Genomic DNA, 23,522 nt, shown 5'->3' with positions numbered 1-23,522 from the left:
TCATTGAAACCTTAAAATGTGACTATAGAAACTTGCAATATTTTCTGTAGACTCCATATCTTTCTACCTATCACAGAAAGATAAAAACTGAGAAAAAAGAAAAAGATGCTCCCTGTGGTCCTTGATGATGAAGAGCAGGATTTTATGAGCTGTATCACATGCACATAAATCTAGGTTGCATCAGAGTTCCACACACCTTCAAGTTAAAGGATTGGTGATGGCAAGTTGCGTGAGGGAGTGGGAGGAGCCAGATTGTATTGGGACATCCTAGACTATGTTTCCATTCTAACTTCGTGTTCTTTCATTCTTATCAACCAGGCTTATTTAATTTACTCCAGAATTTGGGGAGGAATTACAGCTGGAAAATATACATTTTTAAACCTACAGATCCTTCTGACTTCAGAATTAGTTGTTATATTGCCAGGAAAACATTCATGCAGATGTTGGACCATGTCAAAAATCTTGTCAAGAGAATGGATCATTTCACACAAAACTGAGGTGTGGCTTCTGATTCTGGTGGTGAATTTATTACAAAGAGATGTGAATTCAGTACGTATGCCGACTAAGGATGTGGACCCAGAAGCATTCATGAATATTGTAAGTTGGGATTTTTCGTACTGTTTGGTGGTGGGGGGATGAAGTGCCTTAGATGTTAATGTTTCCATCTGTGTATTATCTGCAGTGTATGTATTATATTTATATATGGAGGTGGGTTTTGCTAGCAGAGCAATCATAAATTAGCATATTGTACTAGAAAGTGCTAAACTGCTAAACTGGGTGTGAGTTGACTGGGTTCCCCTCAAACAAATTCGGTAAACTTGGGCAAATAACTTAATTCCTTTGGGCTTCAAACACAATTTAACTTTTTATTGAATTCTTAGACTCAGTCTACATACAGGAAATTCATTGCAGTATCATAGGCCAAGCCCAGACCCTCAATTATTTCCATTTGTCTGTGCTTTTAATTCCTTTTCTACAGGCTGGCTTTAGCTCAGTGATTTCTTTGAGTCAAGTTTCCTTGCTAATTCCTGTTCTATTTTCTCCCATAATAAAAAGGTGTTATCCCTTGCTTCTTACTATTAGGGCACCTCCTTCTAGTAGCATCCTGTGCTCTTCTAAAGCATTCTCGTTATCCTGTTTTGGACCAGTAACTGTGTTGACAGACAATAAATGAATGAACCCTAATGATTGTTAGAGAGGGCCACCTGTTAGTAACATTCATGAAGGATGTGACATTTCTTTAGGTATCCCAGGTAATTTTTATGGCTTACTTTCAAATTCTTAGTTGAGTTTTAATAATGTCTGCCACCCTGTAACACATATTCCATGGCAGATATTGTGATGAAACCTGCAGAAATACTAATTTCACTTAATCTTCTGATTGTACAAACGTTTATATACGACCTCATGCCTCCTGACCATTCAGAGTACGATCGATTTATTTTTTAAAGGTGTAAGGCAACATTAACAAAAGGCAAATGTATGTTCTTCTTGTTTCCATAAATTGGTTATCAAACAAACATGATTTTAAGTTAATAAAACTGTAACTGGAACTAATTTCATTTTTTGAAAAAAAAAAAAACAAAAACTCACTCCCGGGGGTCAGCGAGCATGAAAAAAACTCACTACTCAAAGGATTAATCTTCACAACCCTATCCAGTTGATGTGATCATCCCCATTTTTTTAATCAAGAAACTGAGATTAAAGAGGTTAAGCAATTTAAATCAGGCCACGCCACTGGGAGGAAGTAGAGCCATAATTTATAAGCAGGCCTGCCTGAACACATCACTGCAACCAGTATGCAGTCAACCCTCCCAAGTGAGAAGTGAAGGCCGCCTCCGGATGAGTGAGATGATTGTGGATAGTAGTCATGATCCATAAATTTCTCATTGATTTAATGTGCTTTAATACAGATTTAAGACCCTTTTTACAGAAGCCTCCTTTGAATGGATTCTAAAATTCTGACAGGACCTAGAAATATTTTGAATCTATAAGATGCCAAATATGAGGGGGTCTTTTGGTCATTCCAAAGACTGATTGTCTTTGGTGGTTTGTCCAGAGAGTTAGCGAATTGATGTAGATACTTAGGAACCATCCTCTGGCCCTGGGATGGTCCCGCACAAATTCTTGTGGGTTTCTAGGTGGAGGGAATCTCTTAACCTCTTGGCTATAGGCAGGGCCAGTCTCTCTGAGCCTCACCCATTGTGTGTACACAGCACCTACACACTGCTGGAGCTTCAGGAGCCCTAAAACTAATATCTGAACTGGATTCTGGCATTGGGAAGGTATGCATGGAGAGGCAAAGTAAAATGGGAAATTCATATTTTATTTATTAAATAAAATAGAATAATGTAGTTCAGAGTCTAATTAGGTTTGCTTCTTATACTGATTTATACAGATATAATCTATCCTATATTTTAGTATAAAACTGACTTCATTGGTGTGTTTTTTCTAGTAAGTATTCACTGCACACCTATTAGGTCCTTGATATGATACTGTGCTAAGCACTGAGTTTGGAGAGAGATTTAAGATATCAAAGCCCTTACTTCATTGAGCTTGCAGTTCAGTAAGGAAGAGAGACATTCCATCACTAATTATGAAGAACAGTGAAATCAATGAAGAAAACATAAAATAAGGGGAAACCAACACAGGCAACTTAGGAAAGTTTTCTGGGGGGAAAAAAAAAGGTTTCTTAACTTGAAGTCTGAAAGATAAATAAGAATTACTTGAAAGGGTAGGGGTGATTTTTAATTATTGTAGTAGCTCATGTCATTTAATCCCTACTATTTATTGCCAGGTGACCCAGTTAGTGTTACATGTACATTATCTTTTTATATTCCTTGTAATAATTCCATCGAGTATAAATCATTGGTATACCTAGTTCACAAATGAATAAACTAAAGAATAAGGGTAGGTATAATAAATTTCCTAAGATCATAGAGCTAGTGTGTGCATTAGAGTTAGAGCCAGGATTAAAACTCAAGGAATGGGGCCTGACCTATGGTGGAGCAGTGGATAAAGCATCGACCTGGAATGCTGAGGTCACTGGTTCAAAACCCTGGGCTTGCCTGGTCAAGGCACATATGGGAGTTGATGCTTCCTGCTCCTTCCTCCCCCTTCTCTCTCTCTCTCTCTCTCTCTCTTTCTCTCTCTCTCTCCTCTCTAAAAATTAATAAAAAGAAAAATTTAAAACTCAAGGAATGGGATCACAGGGCCTTCCACTTAACATTGTGTCCTTTTGCCTTACATGCTATAGTGGGCATTTGGCACCTGGCTTTTTCTTCTTTTGTTCCTTTTAAAGCAGCAGCTGATAGAAATAATTCCCTCCTTCTCTAGATGATGACAGTGGGCAAGAACAGTGAGGACACTCAGGAGATCTCTGCAGCTTCGTATTTTACAATTGCTACATATAACAACTGTATAGACCAGGGGTCAGACGTAGGCAACAAGAAATCTGAAACTCCTTGAATTACTCAGGCATCCTTGACCTAAAAATGTTAAAAACTACTACTTTTGAATCTGATTTTAGAGCTGAAAAGAAACTGAGGAAATTCATGGCCCAGGTGTTCTCATAAGATATGTGTCCCATTGGCTGCATTAGGGTACGTGACCCCTAACCCAAAGCAGGCCCAGGAACCTGTGTGGTTCAGTGCCCCATATGATTCTGATTCAAACCCAGGTTTTGGAATCAGTGTTCTGGTCGGTGGTTCTCAACATCAGAATGCATCAGAATTTCCTAACGAGCTTGTTCAAACACAAATTCTGGGCCTTCGCCTCAGAACTACCAATTCAGTAGGTTTGGGTGGAAACTGATAATTAGTATTTCTAACAAGTGCCCAAATGAGGCGAATGTTTTTGATCCAGGGTAGACACTTGGAAAACCACTGTTCTAGTCCAGTTTCCACACAATAAATATAGAAAATGAGAAATGAGGAGGGCTGGCTAATATTTCTGAGATAACACGATTAACTAAACTAAAGAAAGGAGTTTTATGTGTACGTCTCCCAGTATCCTGAAATCTGCTTTTTGTGTGTGTGTGTGTGTGTGTGTGTGTGTATTTTTCTGAAGCTGGAAACAGGGAGAGACAGTCAGACAGACTCCCGCATGCGCCCGACCGGGATCCACCCAGCACACCCACCAGGGGGCGACGCTCTGCTCACCAGGGGGCGATGCTCTGCCCCTCCGGGGCATCGCTCTGTTGCGACCAGAGCCACTCTAGCACCTGGGGCAGAGGCCAAGGAGCCATCCCCAGCGCCCGGGCCATCTTTGCTCCAATGGAGCCTCGCCGCTGGAGGGGAAGAGAGAGACAGAGAGGAAGGAGAGGGGGAGGGTGGAGAAGCAGATGGGTGCTTCTCCTGTGTGCCCTTGCCGGGAATTGAACCCGGGACCTCTACACGCCATGCCGACGCTCTACCACTGAGCCAACCAGCCAGGGCTGAAATCTGCTTTTTACTTCTGGTTAATTAAGAATACAGCATTAGAGAACTGAACTCAAAAGACATTGTGTTTCTTCTGCAGAGTGAAATTATCCAGCATCAAGGCTATCTCTGTGAGGAGTATGAAGTCACAACAGAAGATGGGTATATCCTTTCTGTTAACAGAATTCCTCAAGGCCTAGTACAACCTAACAAGACAGGTATGGTTTACCCTATGTCCCCCTCACATGACGGTCTTCCCTACAGTAATGACTTTCTTGTAATTTGAGTTTGTAAAAGGTAGTTACTGGTATTGATTGGGATCCATTGTTCAGGCCAAAATGACTTAGTTTCCCCCAAATCTCCATCACCATCACCCCTATCTTCAATGATCTCGTATAAATATAGTGTTTACTTTTCAAAGAAGACCTTCAAGAAAAGTCTATTTCTTTTTTTTTTTTTTTTTTAATAAATTTTTATTAATGGTAATGGGATGACATTAATAAATCAGGGTACATATATTCAAAGAAAACATGTCTAGGTTATTTTGTCATCAAATTATGTTGCAAACCCCTCGCCCAAAGTCAGATTGTCCTCCGTCACCCTCTATCTAGTTCTCTGTGCCCCTCCCCCTCCCCCTAACTCTCTCCCTCCCTCCTTCCCATGTCCTCCCTCCCCCCCCCCACCCTTGGTAACCACCACACTCTTGTCCATGTCTCTTAGTCTCATTTTTATGTTCCACCAATGTATGAAATCATGTAGTTCTTGTTTTTTTCTGATTTACTTATTTCACTCCTTATAATGTTATCAAGATCCCACCATTTTGCTGTAAATGATCTGATGTCATCATTTCTTATGGCTGAGTAGTATTCCATAGTGTATATGTGCCACATCTTCTTTATCCAGTCTTCTATTGAAGGGCTTTTTGGTTGTTTCCATGTCTTGGCCACTGTGAACAGTGCTGCAATGAACATGGGGCTACATGTGTCTTCACGTATCAATGTTTCTGAGGTTTTGGGGTATATACCCAGTAGAGGGATTGCTGGGTCATAAGGTAGTTCTATTTTCAGTTTTTTGAGGAACCACCATACTTTCCTCCATAATGGTTGTACTACTTTACAGTCCCACCAACAGTGAATGAGGGTTCCTTTTTCTCCACAGCCTCTCCAACATTTGCTATTACCCATCTTGTTGATAATAGCTAATCTAACAGGAGTGAGGTGGTATCTCATTGTAGTTTTGATTTGCATTTCTCTAATAACTAATGAAGCTGAGCATCTTTTCATATATCTGTTGGCCATTTGTATCTCTTCCTGGGAGAAGTGTCTGTTCATGTCCTCTTCCCATTTTTTTATTGGATTGTTTGTTTGTTTGTTGTTGAGTTTTATGAGTTCTTTGTAAATTTTGGATATTAGGCCCTTATCTGAGCTGTCGTTTGAAAATATCAGTTCCCATATAGTTGGCTATCTGTTTATTTTGATATCAGTTTCTCTTGCTGAGCAAAAACTTTTAATTCTGATGTAGTCCCATTCATTTATCTTTGCCTTCACTTCTCTTGCCATTGGAGTCAAGTTCATAAAATGTTCTTTAAAACCCAGGTCCATGATTTTAGTACCTATGTCTTCTTCTATGTACTTTATTGTTTCAGGTCTTATATTTAGGTCTTTGATCCATTTTGAATTAATTTTAGTACACGGGGACAGGCTGTAGTCGAGTTTCATTCTTTTGCATGTGGCTTTCCAGTTTTCCCAACACCATTTGTTGAAGAGGCTTTCTTTTCTCCATTGTGTGTTGTTGGCCCCTTTATCAAAGATTATTTGACCATATATATGTGGTTTTATTTCTGGGCTTTCTATTCTGTTCCATTGGTCTGAGTGTCTATTTTTTTGCCAATACCATGCTGTTTTGATTATTGTGGCCCTATAATATAGTTTAAAGTCAGGTATTGTAATGCCCCCAGCTTCATTCTTTTTCCTTAGGATTGTTTTGGCTATTCGGGGTTTTTTATAGTTCCATATAAATCTGATGATTTTTTGTTCCATTTCTTTAAAAATTCTCATAGGGATTTTGATGGGAATTGCATTAAATTTGTATATTGCTTTGGGTAATATGGCCATTTTGATTATATTTATTCTTCCTATCCAAGAACAAGGAATATTTTTCCATCTCATTGTATCTTTTTCAATTTCCCTTAACAATGCTTTGTAATTTTCATTATATAGGTCCTTTACGTTCTTTGTTATGTTTATTCCTAGGTATTTTATTTTTTTTGTTGCAATCGTGAAGGGGATTATTTTTTTGAGTTCGTTTTCTAATATTTCATTGTTGGCATATAGAAAGGCTATGGACTTTTGTATGTTAATTTTGTATCCTGCGACCTTACTGTATTGGTTTATTGTTTCTAATAATCTTTTTGTGGAGTCCTTCGGGTTTTCGATGTATAGGATCATATCATCAGCAAAAAGTGATAGCTTTACTTCTTCTTTTCCGATATGGATGCCTTTTATTTCTTTGTCTTGTCTGATTGCTCTGGCCAGAACTTCTAGCACCACGTTGAATAAGAGTGGAGAGAGTGGACAACCCTGTCTTGTTCCTGATTTAAGGTAGAAAGTCCTCAGTTTTATGCCGTTTAATAGGATGTTGGCTGATGGTTTATCATATATGGCCTTTATCATGTTGAGATATTTTCCTTCTATACCCATTTTGTTGAGAGTCTTAAACATAAAATTGTGTTGTATTTTATCAAAAGCCTTTTCTGCATCTATTGATAAGATCATGTGGTTTTTGTTCTTTGTTTTGTTGATATGGTGTATTACGTTAACCGTTTTGCATATGTTGAACCATCCTTGAGATTCTGGGATGAATCCCACTTGATCATGATGTATTATTTTTTTAATATGTTGTTGTATTCGGTTTGCCAGTATTTTGTTTAGTATTTTAGCATCTGTATTCATTAGAGATATTGGTCTGTAGTTTTCTTTCTTTGTGACATCCTTGCCAGGTTTTGGTATGAGGGTTATGTTGGCCTCATAAAATGTGTTTGGAAGTATTGCTTCTTCTTCAATTTTTTGGAAGACGAAAAGTCTATTTCTTGACCTCTTCTAGCAGTTAGCCCTTTTTTCAGATATTCTAGAACAGGGCTTGGGAACCTATGGCTCGCGAGCCAGATGTGGCTCTTTTGATGGCTGCATCTGGCTCGCAGACAAATCTTTAATAAAAAAAATAATAATGTTAAAAATATTATAAAAACATTCTCATGTATTACAATCCATTCCTTTCCTACCGCTCATGCTCATGGTTGTGGGTGGCTGGAGCCAATCACAGCTGTCCTCCGGGACAACACCAAATTTTTATTGGATAATGCCTAACGTATACGGGTCATGGCATGGTTCTCATGAAATTACATTTTAAAATATGTAGCGTTCATGGCTCTCTCAGCCAAAAAGTTTCCCGACCCCTGTTGTAGAATATCCTTTAATGTTCTTGCAAACAGACCAGACTAGCCCCTGCACACTCTATATTAACCAACCAAATAGCATTTTGAGTATCTAAGATGCTGCCCCGATTTTCACTGAGTTCCTTTCAGAATCAGACCCTATATGTACATTTTTAATTTGCAGTACATGTTTCCATGGTTTATATAATTCCCCTTGTTTTTGCATATGGGATTTTCAGCATTGCTGGCTTTTTAAAAATTCACCTCATTAAATTATGCCCATTCTTCTTCTCTACTTGACTCTATTCCTTTTACTACATATTCTAGTTCTATGTTTATAGCAGCAACCACATTATCTGTCATGAGTCCAGATGATATAATTTCTTATTGTGGTCTATTCTATATGCCAGGTAAAAGGCCAAATTACAAATACAGTACTTTATTTGCATTGCTCTCATGTAACTTTCACAATAATTCTAAGAAATTACCACTCACAAAGAGGTTAAATAGCTTGTCCAGAAAAGCTATGCTAATACTTGTTAGTATGTTGTGAAACCTGCACTCAAATCAAGATCTCTTCTAATACCATAGCCCATGTTCTTAACTAGAACCAGAAAGTGCTGGGCGAATGTTACTGGCCTTCGTGTTAAGAAGGTTCTGGATTCTGTTTGATTCTAATTTACACTTGTGCAGGTTTTTGTTAACTAGCTTTTTAAAAAATACCAGCTGTGTAGCTATAATTTATACATGGCCAGCAGGCTCCCACCTCAGTGCCTTTGAACTTAGAGTCCTCCCTATGGACCCCTATTTCATCAGATACCTACAGTTTGCACTGGCCTTTCTTTCACACCCTCTCTTCAAAGCCTTTCTGTGACTACCCTATGCAATATAGCAACACACTGCCACCTACGGAGGGCTATCCCCTAATCCTGCTTAATTTTCCGTAGAGCACTTAACACCACCTGATATGCAGATGTTTGCTTGTTTGTTTAGTTGCCTCCCCTCAACCAGAATATAAAGTCATTGGGAGCAGGGATTTTATTTTATTTAAGGCTATCACCAGTACCTACAAGAGTGCTAACCAAATTGTAGGTGCCAATGAGAATATGTGGAATGAATAAATTAATTTTATTTAAAAAACAAACAAATGAATAATCTGGAGACATAGTTAACTTTTCACTAACTCCAGAAATCCTTGCAGGTAAACAAGGCATGGTTGTGCCAAGCAATCAAATGACTGTGGCAGTTCTAAGCTCAGGGGAGATTCCTGCAGATCCTATTTGGGGGAATTTATTTTCTCGCCTCCTGTTTATTTACATTGTTCACTCATTGCCCAAGGGAGAGCTTGGTGTTCAAGGTGCCAGCCTTTTGGTCCAGTGAGTGCAAAATACTCCCCTCTAGTGGCTGATGCTGTTCTTGTGGCTTCCATTGGCCTCTTCAAGGAAGAAAACTCCCAGCACTGAGAAAGCAAGATTTCTCAACATCTCGTCAAAAAGAGAGCCAGTGAAATTCATACTGAAAACAACTGAAAGAGATCTATAAGCTTGTGACAAAATCTTTTTAGAATCTTCCTTCATCAGATAATGATTGTTTGCTTCAAATATTTACATCAAGAGAGAAAATAGGCTGGGCCATCCTTTAAAACGACAGCTTCTTAAAAGAGAATATCACTTAAATTAAAATCTATGACTCTAGGAGATATCTGAAATGATACTGATCATTCATAAGCCAGTTCTCTCACTAGGTGAACCACAAGTACAGACAAGTGCCAGGTAAGGCCAAACTGGAACCAGCCATGGGAAAAGTCGTAAGGGTTCCAAAGGAGAGCCTTGATCCACCTTAGTTTGATCACATCATTTTGAGATCACCTCCATGAAATAAGAGGATGAACTCAATGACCAGATGTAAAGGAAAAAACTTAAAACAATTCAGACTTACTCTCCTGGTCCTGCACTGGCATCCCTCACGTTCTCTCCCCAGAGGAATAAAATGAAGCAAATGGAATTCATAAAGATTGTAAGATGCTAGATGAGTTTGTTGTAAAAAAGCCTCTGTCAATAGGGAGACAGTATATGGAATCAGTTCAATGAATTACAGGATCTACTACTGTCTTATAAGAAGTTCAGGCGGCATGCCTAATGCTTAATGCACAGTACCTCAATTAACCTTCAAAACCTTGTGAGGTAGGTTGTTGTAACATAGAGTTGTTAACTAAGACACTGAAAGTCAAAGAATAACTGCCTTTGAAAATTATAGCACCAATAACAACAGCAGTAATGCTTCTCTTTACTACAATCTTCCTCTAAACCAATACTGTGGTGTGGACATTACATTCATGATCTGATCTAATTCTCCTAAGTCCAGTCCAGAGCATACTGTTTTTCTCCCCTTAAAGATGCAATGTTCTATAGTGGTGAGGGGAAGGGCAGTAAAGAGTCACAAATATACAGTGATGGCTAATGATTTGACTTTGGGTGATGGGTACACAACACAATCAACAGTTCAAATGCTTATTGAAATAGTTTACCTGGAACCTATATAATCCTATTGATCAATGTCACCATATTAAATTCAATTTTTTAAAAATTTCTCAGTATTACTTACTACTGTCAAAAATAATGTTTATCTTAATTATTTAACATGTTAGAATTTCTAATGCCCTTGATTCTTCTTTATGCCCTACTGATATTTTTATAAATTTTATTTTAATATAATTTCAAATGTACAGAAAGTTTCTAAGAATTGTACAAGGAACTACTATACACTCTGATTTACCTACCAGTTGTCAATTACATTTTGCCCTCGTTTACTGCCTCTCTGTTGCCATTTTTTCAAATATCTGTGACATTAAGTTTGAGACATCATGTCCATGAACCCTTAATATTTCTTAATTGAGGAGGAAAAAACTAACATTTTCTCCTACTCCTCTTAGGTTCTCTCACTGGGGCCCTGTAAATTAGCCTAACAAAAGACAGATTAACAAGAAAAATACAAGCAGAAGTTTATTAGCACACCACAAACATACACATGGGAGCATTCAGAGATGAGTAACTCAAAAGGGTGGTTAGATTTGAGGGATCTGTATACCCTACTTAGTAGAGAAAAAGAAGAGGGAGAAAGAGCACTTATGAAAAAGAAAATGACTTTTTGGAAAGATATATGGCCTTTGGGGAAATAGATGGCCGATAAGGTAGTTTATGACAATGTCCAGTTGTGGGGCTAATTTCTCTTTTCCTAAAAAGATTAGAATTGCTTCAGGAGGGGATTTATAACATTGAGTTCTTTTGGGAAGCTCTGTTTTTAGGCAAAGAATTTCAGGAACTCAAATGCATTCAGCACAAAATAATTCTTTTTCCAAAGTGACTATTTGGAGGGAATGAAAACTTATCTTGTTTCCCCTTCACCAATACATTTATCCAAATTAGGCAACTGACAGAAATGGATATTAGTATCTAATCCATAATCCATATTCAAATTTTGTCAGTTGTGCTGAAGTCATTTATAGTGCTCCCCCCGTCAACAATCTAATCCAGTATATACACAATACTTGGTAGTCTCTTTGTCACCTTTCTAAGCTCAAAAAATTTTAGCATTCATTGCTGATTATGTAATATAATCAATCTTTCTGTATTTATTAGCTTTATATTATAAATAAGAGCTTTATACTATTTGCTAATTCTGTCTTTATTTTTATTGATATCAATATTGACTCACACATTCTTAATTTATTTAATAAGATATAATTTATTACTATCATTATTTACTTTGATGCTCAAATTTTTTCATAGTACAGTAAAGCATTGGGAGATCCTTCAAGCTGGCTATGGGTCCCTTTGACATGAAGCACTCATAACCATTAAACCATTACATATGTGGTATAGGTATATATGTGTATATTTTAATATTATAATATTAATAAGTATAAATGATATATAATTATATACCATATAATATATTAATATATTAAAATTGATAATATATTTTATATATGAATACATATTTATGTGTATAATTGTTATGTGAATAATTATATATAGTATTTCTATTTTAACATTAATATATAACTATTATATGATGTATAATATATGATGTGTAATATAACATATAACATATTACAAATTATACAATATAGTAACATATAATATATACATCATAAATACATAGCATTATTTTTAATCTTATTTATATATAATAGTTATGATTATTATAATCATATTATACTACCTCCTGGGGCAGTTCAATATCCTCTCTGGTGCCCAGACAAATCTAGTAATAATAATTACACAGAAACAACAATGAAAAGATGAAGTTTGACCCTTTCTCTGTGCTAGGCATTGTCTCATCTGCTCCTTGTGCACTATTTTATTTAATCATAACAAAAATTCTTTTTTTCTGATGAGGAAATCAAGGCATATAAAGGTGAAGTAACTGGTTGATCTAATCAAATTAGCAAGCTGCTGAATTAACAATTGAACACAGGTTTGCCTAACTTGAAAGCCTTTGCACATTAAGGGATAATGAGAAAAGTAGAACATTTCCCACAGTTGAAATTCTCTTTTGTGTAGGCTCCAGGCCAGTAGTGTTGCTGCAGCATGGCCTGCTTGGAGATGCTAGCAACTGGATTTCCAACCTGCCCAACAACAGCCTGGGCTTCATTCTGGCAGACGCTGGTTTCGACGTGTGGCTGGGGAACAGCCGGGGAAACACCTGGTCTCGGAAACACAAGACCCTCTCCATAGACCAAGATGAGTTCTGGGCTTTCAGGTATATGGAAATCTTGAGAGAGGAGGTGGACATGGATGTGTCTTTGGAGGAATGGGCAAAAAAAATATGGCTTCCAGTATTTGGGTAATTTACTTTGGTTGGTTAATCAGTATCCTAATATGATACCCCCTGACCGTCTTCGTTGACTAGTGATTCTTGTGGGGAAGTAGTGGGGAAAATGAACTTCCCCAAGTAGAAAACTGGATCTGGTGAGTGGAGTAAGAATGATGGGTGGTGTCGGGTATTTGAAACTGGAACAGAGAAGTGTATGTTCATTTCCTTAGAGATGGATGTCCTAGGACTAACTCTTCTGTGAATTATGACAAAGACTAGTATCCCCAGGAAGAGATGGGACCAGACAACATGAAAGATACAAGGAAACTATTAAGCCTTAAAGACGATCAATTCGACTAACACATCTCTCACACCCTTACAAAAGATTTTTAATATTTTTACTTAAATTACTTATAGACATTGAACCTGTTCTTTATCCATTTTATTAGAGAAGGACCTGATAGATCTTTAATAACTTTCATATAAATGAATCTGCTTGACCCTGTGCTGTTCTACTAACAGAATAACAGGACACCTCTACTAGGAGGTGGATTTTATGCTCAGTAAATACTGACTGAAGCTGACTATTGCTCTATTAACAGGGGTCCCCAAACTTTTTACACAGGGGGTCAGTTCACTGTCCCTCAGACCATTGGAGGGCCAGATTATAAAAAAAACTATGAACAAATCCCTATGCACACTGCACATACCTTATTTTAAAGTAAAAAAACAAAACGGGAACAAATACAGTATTTAAAATAAAGAACAAGTAAATTTAAATCAACAAACTGACCAGTATTTCAATGGGAACTATGGGCCTGCTTTTGGCTAATGAGATGGTCAATGTGCTCCTCTCACTGACCACCAATGAAAGAGGTGCCCTTTCCAGAAGTAGGGCGGGGGCCGGATAAATGGCCTCGGGCCGCATGCGGCCTGTGGGCCGTAGTATGGGGACCCCTGCTCTATAACATCTGCAGAAAATAGCGATTTGTTAACAACCTGTGACTCCAGAGGCGCCCATGCATCACAGGTGTGAAACAAGTTTATTCTGAGTGTTGTGAGGGGCACAGGAGAAAAACAACTGAAGGGTTTGTAAGCCCCAGGGGCTGTTTTTATTTGTTTCTGATTATAATTGTTCATATAACTTTGTCTTTTCCCCTTGTAGTTATGATGAGATGGCTAGGTTTGACCTTCCTGCAGTCATAAACTTTATTTTGCAGAAAACGGGCCAGGAAAAGATCTATTATGTCGGCTATTCACAGGGCACCACTCTGGGTAGGTTCAAAGGAAAGCAGGTTTGTATACTTAGAAGAAATGTGAGCATCTGGTGTACAGCTATGACTGGGAGCACTCATATCACACTTTACTCTCTGGCCTTGTCCTCTTCAGTGACTCTAAGAGCTACAGGAAATGAACATGGAATTGAGGGAGGCTTCTAGTATGGGAGGTAGAGGAAAGGCTTTGGAGTCACACAGATATGTATTCAAATACTAGCTCTATCACCTCTTAAGTAAATGTCACTGAGCAAGTTATTTAACCCCTCTGGCCTCAGTTTCCTCATCTATAAAATGGGGATAATAGCTCCCTCTGAGGGGTATTAGAGGTGATGGACTATTCAATATGATCCATTAGATAGATGTCAGGGATTTTGTCTAAAATACAGCTGTGTGAAAGCAGTTCCTGGCACATAGTACGCACTCAATAAACCCATTGAACAAATGGAGCACTGAGTTCAGTGTCTGTCACATAATGGGCAATCAATGAACACTAGCCATAGAACCAGTGGTGGGATTCAAATTACTTAACAACTGGTTCTCCACCCTAATGACTGTTTTAAGTATATATTAAAAAAATGATATAACAAAAGGTAGGGGGTTTTTTGTTGTTTTTTGGGGTTTTTTGGTATTTTTCTGAAGCTGGAAACGGGGAGAGACAGACTCCCGCATGTGCCCGACCGGGATCCACCCGGCATGCCCACCAGGGGCGACACTCTGCCCACCAGGGGGCGATGCTCTGCCCCTCCGGGGCGTCGCTCTGCCGAGACCAGAGCCACTCTAGCGCCTGGGGCAGAGGCCAAGGAGCCATCCCCAGCGCCCGGGCCATCTTTGCTCCAATGGAGCCTTGGCTGCAGGAGGGGAAGAGAGAGAGAGGAAGGAGGAGGGGGTGGAGAAGCAAATGGGCGCTTCTCCTATGTGCCCTGGCCGGGAATCTAACCCGGGTCCCCCGCACTCCAGGCCGACGCTCTACCACTGAGCCAACCGGCCAGGGCCAAAAAGTAGTTTATTATTTCACATATTTAACACTTAAATAAGAACAATAAAAGAAGTACACAAAACTAGATTATGTTAGAAGAGTTTTAAAATATTAATAAAAAAATCAAATAATACCTGACAAAAAACAATAAAACTGTTATTTAAGATATTTCTTTTTTTTAATAATTTTATTTTTTTAATGGGGCGACATCTATAAATCAGGATACATATATTCAAAGATAACATGTCCAGGTTATCTTGTCGTTCAATTATGTTGCATACTTATCACCAAAAGTCAGATTGTCCTCTGTCACCTTCTATCTAGTTTTCTTTGTGCCCCTCCCCCTCCCCCTTTTCCTCTCCCTCTCCCCCCTCCCCCCATAACCACCACACTCTTATCAATGTCTCTTAGTCTCACTTTTATGTCCCACCTACATATGGAATAATGCAGTTAAGATATTTCTAATGACAGCTTGTCACCCTGTGGTAGTTTGGCGCTTTTTCTCTTTACTTTACATGTTTGTTTACTGAAGTAACAAACATGAGAAAATTAAAATGTAGTATTTCGCCTGACCAGGCAGTGGCGCAGTGGATAGAGTGTTGGACTGGGATGCGGAGGACCCAGGTTCGAGACCCTGAGGTTGCCAGTTTGAGCGCGGGCTCATCTGGCTTGAGCAAAAAGCTCGCCAGCTTGGACCCAAAGTCACTGGCTCGAGCAAGGGGTTACTCGGTCTGCTGAAGGCCCGCGGTCAAGGCACATATAAGAAAGCAATCAATGAACAACTAAGGTGTTGCAACGAAAAACTGATGATTGATGCTTCTCATCTCTCTCCATTCCTGTCTGTCTGTCCCTATCTATCCCTCTCTCTGACTCTCTCTGTCCCTGTAAAAAAATAATAATAAAATGTAGTATTTCATCAAAGGTATAATGAGTTTTATAAAATGAGTAAATAAATATTACAAGCTTAGTTCCGTCCAGTTTTTTTCACCTAGAGTGAATACGGGAACTTAGAATATGCTGCTGTGCAGATGAACATTAAAAAAGAGTAAGGAATGTAGCCTGACCAGGCAGTGGTGCAGTGGATAGAGCATCAGACTGGGACGAGGAGGACCCAGGTTCAAAACCCCAAGGTCTCCAGTTTGAGCACAGGCTCATCTCGTTTGAGCAAGGCTTACCAGTTTGAGCCCAAGGTCGCTGGTTTGAGCAAGGAGTCATTTGGTCTGCTGTAGCACCCTGGTCAAGGCACATAGGGGAAAGCAATTAATGCACAACTAAGGTGCCGCAACAAAGAATTGATGCTTTTCATCTCTCTCTCTCTTCCTGTCTGTCTGTCCCTATCTGTCCCTCTCTCTATCTCTGTCACAGAAAAAAAAGAAAGAAAGAAAGAAAGAAAGAAAGAAAGAAAGAAAGAAAGAAAGAAAGAAAGAAATGTAAATTTGTGATTTCCACATTGAGCAGCTGCCTAGACGCCCACCTTAGAAAGAACCCTGATTACAAGTGCCGTTTTAATAACAGGTTCGCCGAATTCAACAAAACATTAGGTGTCGGTTCTGCTGAACCAGTGCAAACTGGCTGACTCCCACCACTGCATAGAACTGAAGGGGGAGTTTACTTTTTTTTCCTCTAATGCCAATGTCTATAATTACGTGCTGGTGTCCTTTTGTTTTTGATGTATTTGTGAGAAAACTTAACTTACCGCCCCAGAGGATACAGATGACCTACTTGGGAAGATGAGAGTGGAGGCTGGTTATCCTGGCCCTTTATCAGACCGAAGTCAACAGGGCAAATGTACGCGGCTTAGATTTAGGAGGAAGGAAGCTCAGGAGAGCCACAGTGTGTGCCCTGAGGAGAAGGCTCTCTAGAGGAAGCTGAGAAGAACTCTTTACCTTCATTCACCCTGAGTCAAACCACAAGTTGAGGGTCAGGGTAAGGAACTTTAAGAAGACAGATGAGCACTCGCAGGAACTTGGCACAAGTTCAGTTTATTCATTTTTTTTATTATTATTTATTCATTTTGGAGAGGAGAGAGAGAAGGAGGAAAAGAGCAGGAAGCATCAACTCCCATATGTGCCTTGCCCAGGCAAGCCCAGGGTTTCAAAGCAGCGACCCCAGAGTCAATGCTTTATCCACTGCGCCACCACAGGTCAGGCAGTTGGTTAATTTTTAGTGAACAAAAAGAGACTGATTTTCACATTTTCCTTTCTGGATTTTTCAATGTTTACTAATGCTAGTGATATTATTTTCATCATGCATTTCATAGAAAGAGAGTTAGTATTATGCTTGCTCCTACTCTGATTTCCAAAGGTCTTAAAATTGTTTTTTCTGGCCCTGGGCAAATGGCTCAGCCATAGAGCATCAGCCCAGTGTGTGAAAGTCACAGCTTCAATTCCCAGTCAGTTTTATGTAAAACAAGTTTGAGCTCTTCTACTAATAGCTGCATGGCTGACTAATAGAGTAATCCTAAGCTTTTTTGCCACCTCCTTCTTCTCAGAGTAACATTTAGCCTCATCATTTAGCAAAGTTTGCCCCAGCACTGAGGATGGCTCCATGGCCTCCACCTCAGGCGCTAGAATGGGTCTGGTCGCAACAGAGCTGCACCCCAGATGGGCAGAGCATTGCTCCTTGATGTGCATGCTGAGTGGATCCCAGTCAGCCACATGTGGGAGTCTGTCTGACTGCCTCTCCACTTCTAACTTCAGAAAAATACAAAAATACAAAAAAAAAAAAAAAAAACCAGCAAAACTCTGTTTTACTCATTATGTTACAGAACATGATAGCTATCAATAAACAAGACAATTTCTATAATTCTCACTTCTTTTCACTATTTATTAAAAATAACTCATAAAAACACAGGAAGAAGTAACCATTTGCTTCTCTACCCCTCCCTCTCTTCCTTCTCTCTCTCTCTCTCTCTCTCTCTCTCTGTCTTTCTCTCTCTCTCTTCCCCTCCCTCAATCGTGGTTTAAATGGTTCAAGCAAGCCGGCCCCAGGCACTGAGGATGGCTCCATGGCCTTGCCTTAGGCACTGAAATGGTTTGGTTGCTGAGCAACAGAGCAGCTGCCCCAGATGGGTAGAGCATCACCCTGTAGGGGACTTGCAGGGTGGATCCCAGTTGGGGTGCATGCGGGAGTCTGTCTCTCTGTCTCCCTGCCTACCTGCCTACCTATCTCTCACTTAATTAAAAAAAATTGTTTTTTCTCTATATTCCAATTGTTCAACTTGACATGAAGATAAAGGTGCTAATGATGAGGCTAAATGTTACTCTGAGAAGCAGGAGGTGGCAAAAAAGCTTAGGATTACGCTATTAGTCAGCCATGCAGCTATTAGTAGAAGAGCTCAAACTTGCTTTACATAAAGAAAAGTATTGATGAGGAAGTTCTCAGATCTTGACATTTGAGGGGAGTTCTATGTTGTCACAATTGCATTGGAATCTAGTGATGTATTTTAAAGTATTTTCAACCCAGTCCTACTGATGATACAGTTGAGAGAGCAAGAGTTAATGCCAGGTTACTCTTCTGCCTGCTTTTGCATGTGGCTGGAAAGCCTAATCACATGAAGAGAAAAGAATCAGTCTTTCTTACCGCTCACCTTCTGGGAACTAGATAGATTCACTTGATTGCAGGGTTTTTTTCTACCCAACCTCCCTCATCTCAACCGGCATCACATCAGCCTACACAGAGAGTGTACAGGCTTTTTTGAAATAGACAGAGTATTTCAAATATAATGACCATTCCCTGGCTTTATACAATAGCCCTTTTCTCCCAGAGGCTCCACAGAGATTATCCCTGTAGAGTATAATGTGGGGAATTTCTCTGTTTTACAGCTACAGGAACTGAGGTACAGACAGACCTAACTAGCGTCCCACACAAAGTTGATGGCAAAAATAAGAGTTGGAATCCAGTTCACTAGACAACTTGACTACATTACATTGCAGTTTGGATTCCAGAAAAATTGAGGATCAGAGAAAACCAGCAAGCCCTGGCCGGTTGGCTCAGTGGTAGAGCATCGGCCCAGTGTGTGGAAGTCCCGGGTTTGATTCCCCATCAGGGCACACAGGAGAAGTACCTATCTGCTTCGCCACCCTTCCAGTTCTCCTTTCTCTCTATCTCTCTCTTCCCCTCCCACAGCCAAGGCTCCATTGGGGGCAAAGTTTGCCCCAGCGCTGAGGATGGCTCCATGGCCTCCACCTCAGGTGCTAGAATGGCTCTGGTCACAACAGAGCTGCGCCCCAGATGGGCAGAGCATTGCCCCTTGATGTTCATGCCGAGAGGATCCCAGTCAGCCACATGTGGGAGTCTGTCTGACTGCCTCTCCACTTTTAACTTCAGAAAAATACAAAAATACAAAAAAAAAACAACCCAGCAAAACTCTGTTTTACTCATTATATTACAGAACATGATAGCTATCAATAAACAAGACGATTTCTATAATTCTCACTTCTTTTCACTATTTATTAAAAATACCTCATAAAAATTTGCAACTTAAATGAAGTAAGAACCATAAAAATCATCAGCAAAGTGTTTGGCATAAACTACATCCCATATATATATTCTCAAAGTCTGTATTATTGGACTCAATAATTTAATTCAATGAGAACCTACTACTAGATATCCAATTAGTTAAACATCAGAGGGAACATAGAAGAGTTTTTACCACTGTTGTTTTTCACTCTCAAAGAACTTATAATCTCATGGGAGAGTTAAGACATAATCACAAGTAATTACTGAAATATCTTGACAAAAGTAAAATAAGCATTTTATAAGTTCTAGGATAGTCAATACCCATACAGATATATTTCTTCTCTTGCAGGTTTTATTGCATTTTCCACCATGCCAGAGCTGGCTCAGAAAATAAAAATGTATTTTGCCTTAGCACCCATAGCTACTATTAAATATGCAAAAAGCCCTGGGACCAAATTCTTGTTGCTGCCGGATATGATGATAAAGGTATGTGCCTCCTCTGAAAACTCCTTGTCTATGTACAAGAGTCTTCCAGCCCAATAAGGTAAGACCGACACTTTTGAATTAGAGCCACTGCTTTTTGACTATAACGTAATGACTACTGTTTTGTTTCATATTCTTACAGGGATTGTTTGGCAGGAAAGAATTTCTGTACCAGACCAGGTTTCTCCGCCAGTTTTATATTTACCTTTGTGGCCAGATGATTATTGATCAGATTTGTAGCAATATCATTTTACTGCTGGGAGGATTTAACACACAAAACATGAACATGGTAAGTGGGCCCCTAGTCAATTCTCAGTTTTCCAAAGCAAACTAAGAGTTATGAGTCTTACTCCTTGAGTGCTATTGCCAATAAAGACTTAGAGAAATGTAATCTTAGTAATTCAATTTTCTCCAAATTATACAACTAAGCAAAAGATGCTTTCACATGGGTTGAAGTCAGGTTAGCATAAAAGTATTGCTAGATAGTAACATCACAGATTGTAAGATATAAGAACTATGAAAGCAGCTTTACACAGTGAATTAGCAGATAAAAAAAAGTGATTGGAATCCAGGAGTCAAGAGAGAGAAGCACCATGCATCATCCACCTCTTCTTTCTATTTGGGTCCTTTCAGTTTGTAGGTTAAGTTTTTGGATAGGATGTCTGGGAGCTACAATTTGGCTTTGGTATAGCTGCCAGTTGGTGGGTGTCACAGTGTGGCTTCCCAGGAAACATATTCTGAGATGGAGATGATGGGCAAAGTGGTTTGGGGTTATGTTCTTGGTAATGAAATAGGATTGGGTAGATAGGGAAAAAAAAAAGCTGTAATGTAGTCTTAATGGGAACCTCAGTTGCTCTGACAGGGATTGTAAAAATGAGATGACCTTTCAGAGGTATACCAAGTTAGGGTGAGAGAGCTGGCTTTTTATACCACACCAACCAGCCACTTAATGAGGATGCTGCCAATGTTAGGTGATCCGTTGCGCAAGACAGCTCTCAACACCTGAGGCAGTCGCCCGAAGGGGCCCAGCAGTAGAGGGCACTCTGCCTGCAGCATTCCTAGCAGCTATAAGAACACATCTCTAACTCCTGAGGACTCTTTCTCTTCTTTTTAAAAATAATATGATTAATAGCTATCATTTAATAAGCATGTATTATGTGCCAGGCTAAGTTGTTCTCTGTAACAATTCTATGGGACAGATATTATCAATATTCCCACTATACAGGGTAGTACTCTGAGATTAAGTGGGCTAAATAACTCCCAAATCCACCTTAAAATTAAATGGCAGAGCCAATTCTAGAGGCCTCATCCTTAATTACTGAAATAGAGATTAAAGAGAAGATATCAGATATCTAATAAGAAACTATCCTCAGATGAAAAACATAAGTGCCCAGGAGTACATTTAGTGGTGTTTTTATTTCTGTGCATGTATATAACTGTTTCATAGATAACTGCTGATAATTTAATGATGTTCCCATTTCTTAGTCTGACACCTGGAGCTTTGATGTTGACAAGGTGAATGTCTTGTGAGTTTTTCCATGTCCTACAAATCACTCATGCTTTGTTACAGAGCCGAGCAAACGTATATGTCGCTCATTCTCCCGCCGGAACCTCCGTGCAAAATATCCTACACTGGAGCCAGGTAGGAGTGTTGAATTTGTAGTTCTCCTAAGTAAGTGTCTTTGTGCATTTTGTCTGGAATAGTCCGAGAATGTCCTTTTGACAGCCTAGGGGTTAGTTATTTTACATTTATTGCCATTTGAAATGTGATCTAGAACAGTGGTCGCCAATCTTTTTTGGGCCACGGACCAGTTTAATGTCAGAAAATATTTTCATGAACCAGCCTTTAGGGTGGGACGGATAAATGTATCACGTGACCGAGACAAGCGTAAAGAGTGAGTCTTAGATGAATGTAACAGAGGAAATCTAGTCATTTTTTAAAAATAAAACATTGTTCAGACTTAAATATAAATAAAACGGAAATAATATAAGTTATTTATTCTTTCTCTGTGGACTGGTACCAAATGGCCCATGGACTGGTACCGGTCCACGGCCAGGGGGTTGGGGACCACTGATCTAGAACATTGAAACTTTTCAGGAGATGGGAGGAAAGGATTGGCCCACAGGTATGGACCGTAAAAGTGTGAATTCAGATGGTCCCAGTGAGACCTTTCTCTGTCTTTAGCCACTTCAGGATGAGACTAGAAAATATAATTTTTTGGCTCCTCCAGCAGCATGGTAAAGTAGTAACAAAAATGCTAAGACACCCAGTTACCCAAAGAGGTTTTCCAGGAGGGAAAGACTCTATCTGCAACACTGAGCGAAGGTCTTGATTACCAGTCACATGAACTAAAGAAGGTAGATCTGAAGTAAGACATTCAGAATGATTCAAGGACAACATGAATGCTAATTACTCTTTCACAAGTGAAGAAACACTGAACCTAATAATATTGCCCAGTCTAGATGATACTGTAGAGTGACCCTGACTGTGGACTAAGGATGCATATAAGGCCAGAGCTAGAGCATAACTAACCTTGGATTCTCATCTAAAAATATCACTTTGTTTTAAAAAATGGGGGCTCTTAATTCAAGCAAAGAGTTGTAAGAATAGTGAAAACATTTATAAATCATAAATATTGGTCCTATCTGTTTTTCTAGCAATTTATTGTTCTAGCAAGGTCATTGGTGTGTGTGTGTGTGTGTGTGTGTGTGTGTGTGTGTGTGTGTGTAAGAGAGAAAAAGAGAGAGAGATTTTATAATTAAAACTAGAGAATTCTGGCCCTGACTGGATAGTTCAGTTGGTTAGAGCATCGTCCTGTATTTCCCCGAAGATAACCTAACACTGAGTGGAAGCACAGCCTCAGCCTTTGCTCTCCACTTCCCCACAATGACAGACATGCTAGCACATGTCCACCCCTCCTCCCACTCTTATCCAGTGATATATGTGAATGCACGTAAATTTTTATTTCCTTTTAGGCAGCGAATTCTGGGGAACTCCGGGCATTTGACTGGGGAAGCGAGACCAAAAATCTGGAGAAAGGTAATCAGGTAAGAAAATCAATCCAACCCTTTTAAAGTGCATGAGAGGGAAGTTGTAATGACAGTTTATCTTAGAGATGGGAATAAAATACGAGAAGGTGAGCAGGAAATAACAGGTTGAGTTTAACTCCACTTGAAAACGAGAAACTTCACGGCTTAGCTGCTTTTATAATAGAGTATAACTTTACTGAAAGGTTGCTTCATGAAGGAGGCACTTGGGGTTCTCAGGAGCAAGATGAGATAGGTTTAGTGAGGGAAGAGCATGGTTTGTGGTTGCTACTACTAGAAGAATCCTGTTTTGGGATCAAAAAACAAACACCATCAATGAGGGTGGCAGGGTGAGGTTGTTTTTATGGAGCAATACCAAAAGCATAATCTGTGGTTGCCAGAGACAGGTTAAGGAAATAGGAGGAGGAATGGCTGAAGGGGTCAAAAGGTACAAACCTCAGTTATAAATTACTCATGAGATACAATGTACAGCGTGGTGACCAAAGCTAATAGTATGGTATTGTAGACTTGAAAGTTGCTGAAAATAGATTTTTTTTTTTTTTTTGGCAGAGCCAGAGAGAGCCAGAGAGAGGGATAGATAGGGACAGGCAGACAGGAACGGAGAGATG

General features: G+C 39.4%; 1 protein-coding gene across 1 annotated transcript in view; it reads left to right on the top strand.

Moving 5' to 3' along the window:
- The first annotated feature begins 323 nt into the window (after positions 1-323).
- Positions 324-23,522, top strand: part of LIPM (lipase family member M) — a 29,752-nt gene continuing 6,553 nt past the window's right edge. Inside the window, exons 1-8 of the mRNA XM_066243009.1 lie at positions 324-597; positions 4,519-4,636; positions 12,417-12,615; positions 13,835-13,944; positions 19,733-19,869; positions 20,009-20,155; positions 21,437-21,508; positions 22,843-22,914. Of these exons, the coding sequence (XP_066099106.1) occupies positions 451-597; positions 4,519-4,636; positions 12,417-12,615; positions 13,835-13,944; positions 19,733-19,869; positions 20,009-20,155; positions 21,437-21,508; positions 22,843-22,914 (1,002 nt within the window). The 5' untranslated portion in view covers positions 324-450. The remainder of the gene's footprint in view (positions 598-4,518; positions 4,637-12,416; positions 12,616-13,834; positions 13,945-19,732; positions 19,870-20,008; positions 20,156-21,436; positions 21,509-22,842; positions 22,915-23,522) is intronic.

Source organism: Saccopteryx bilineata, chromosome 9 (assembly GCF_036850765.1).
Source record: "Saccopteryx bilineata isolate mSacBil1 chromosome 9, mSacBil1_pri_phased_curated, whole genome shotgun sequence".
NCBI lineage: Eukaryota > Metazoa > Chordata > Mammalia > Chiroptera > Emballonuridae > Saccopteryx > Saccopteryx bilineata.
Note: the sequence above shows the minus strand (reverse complement) of the source record. Positions and strands in the feature narration are given on the sequence as shown.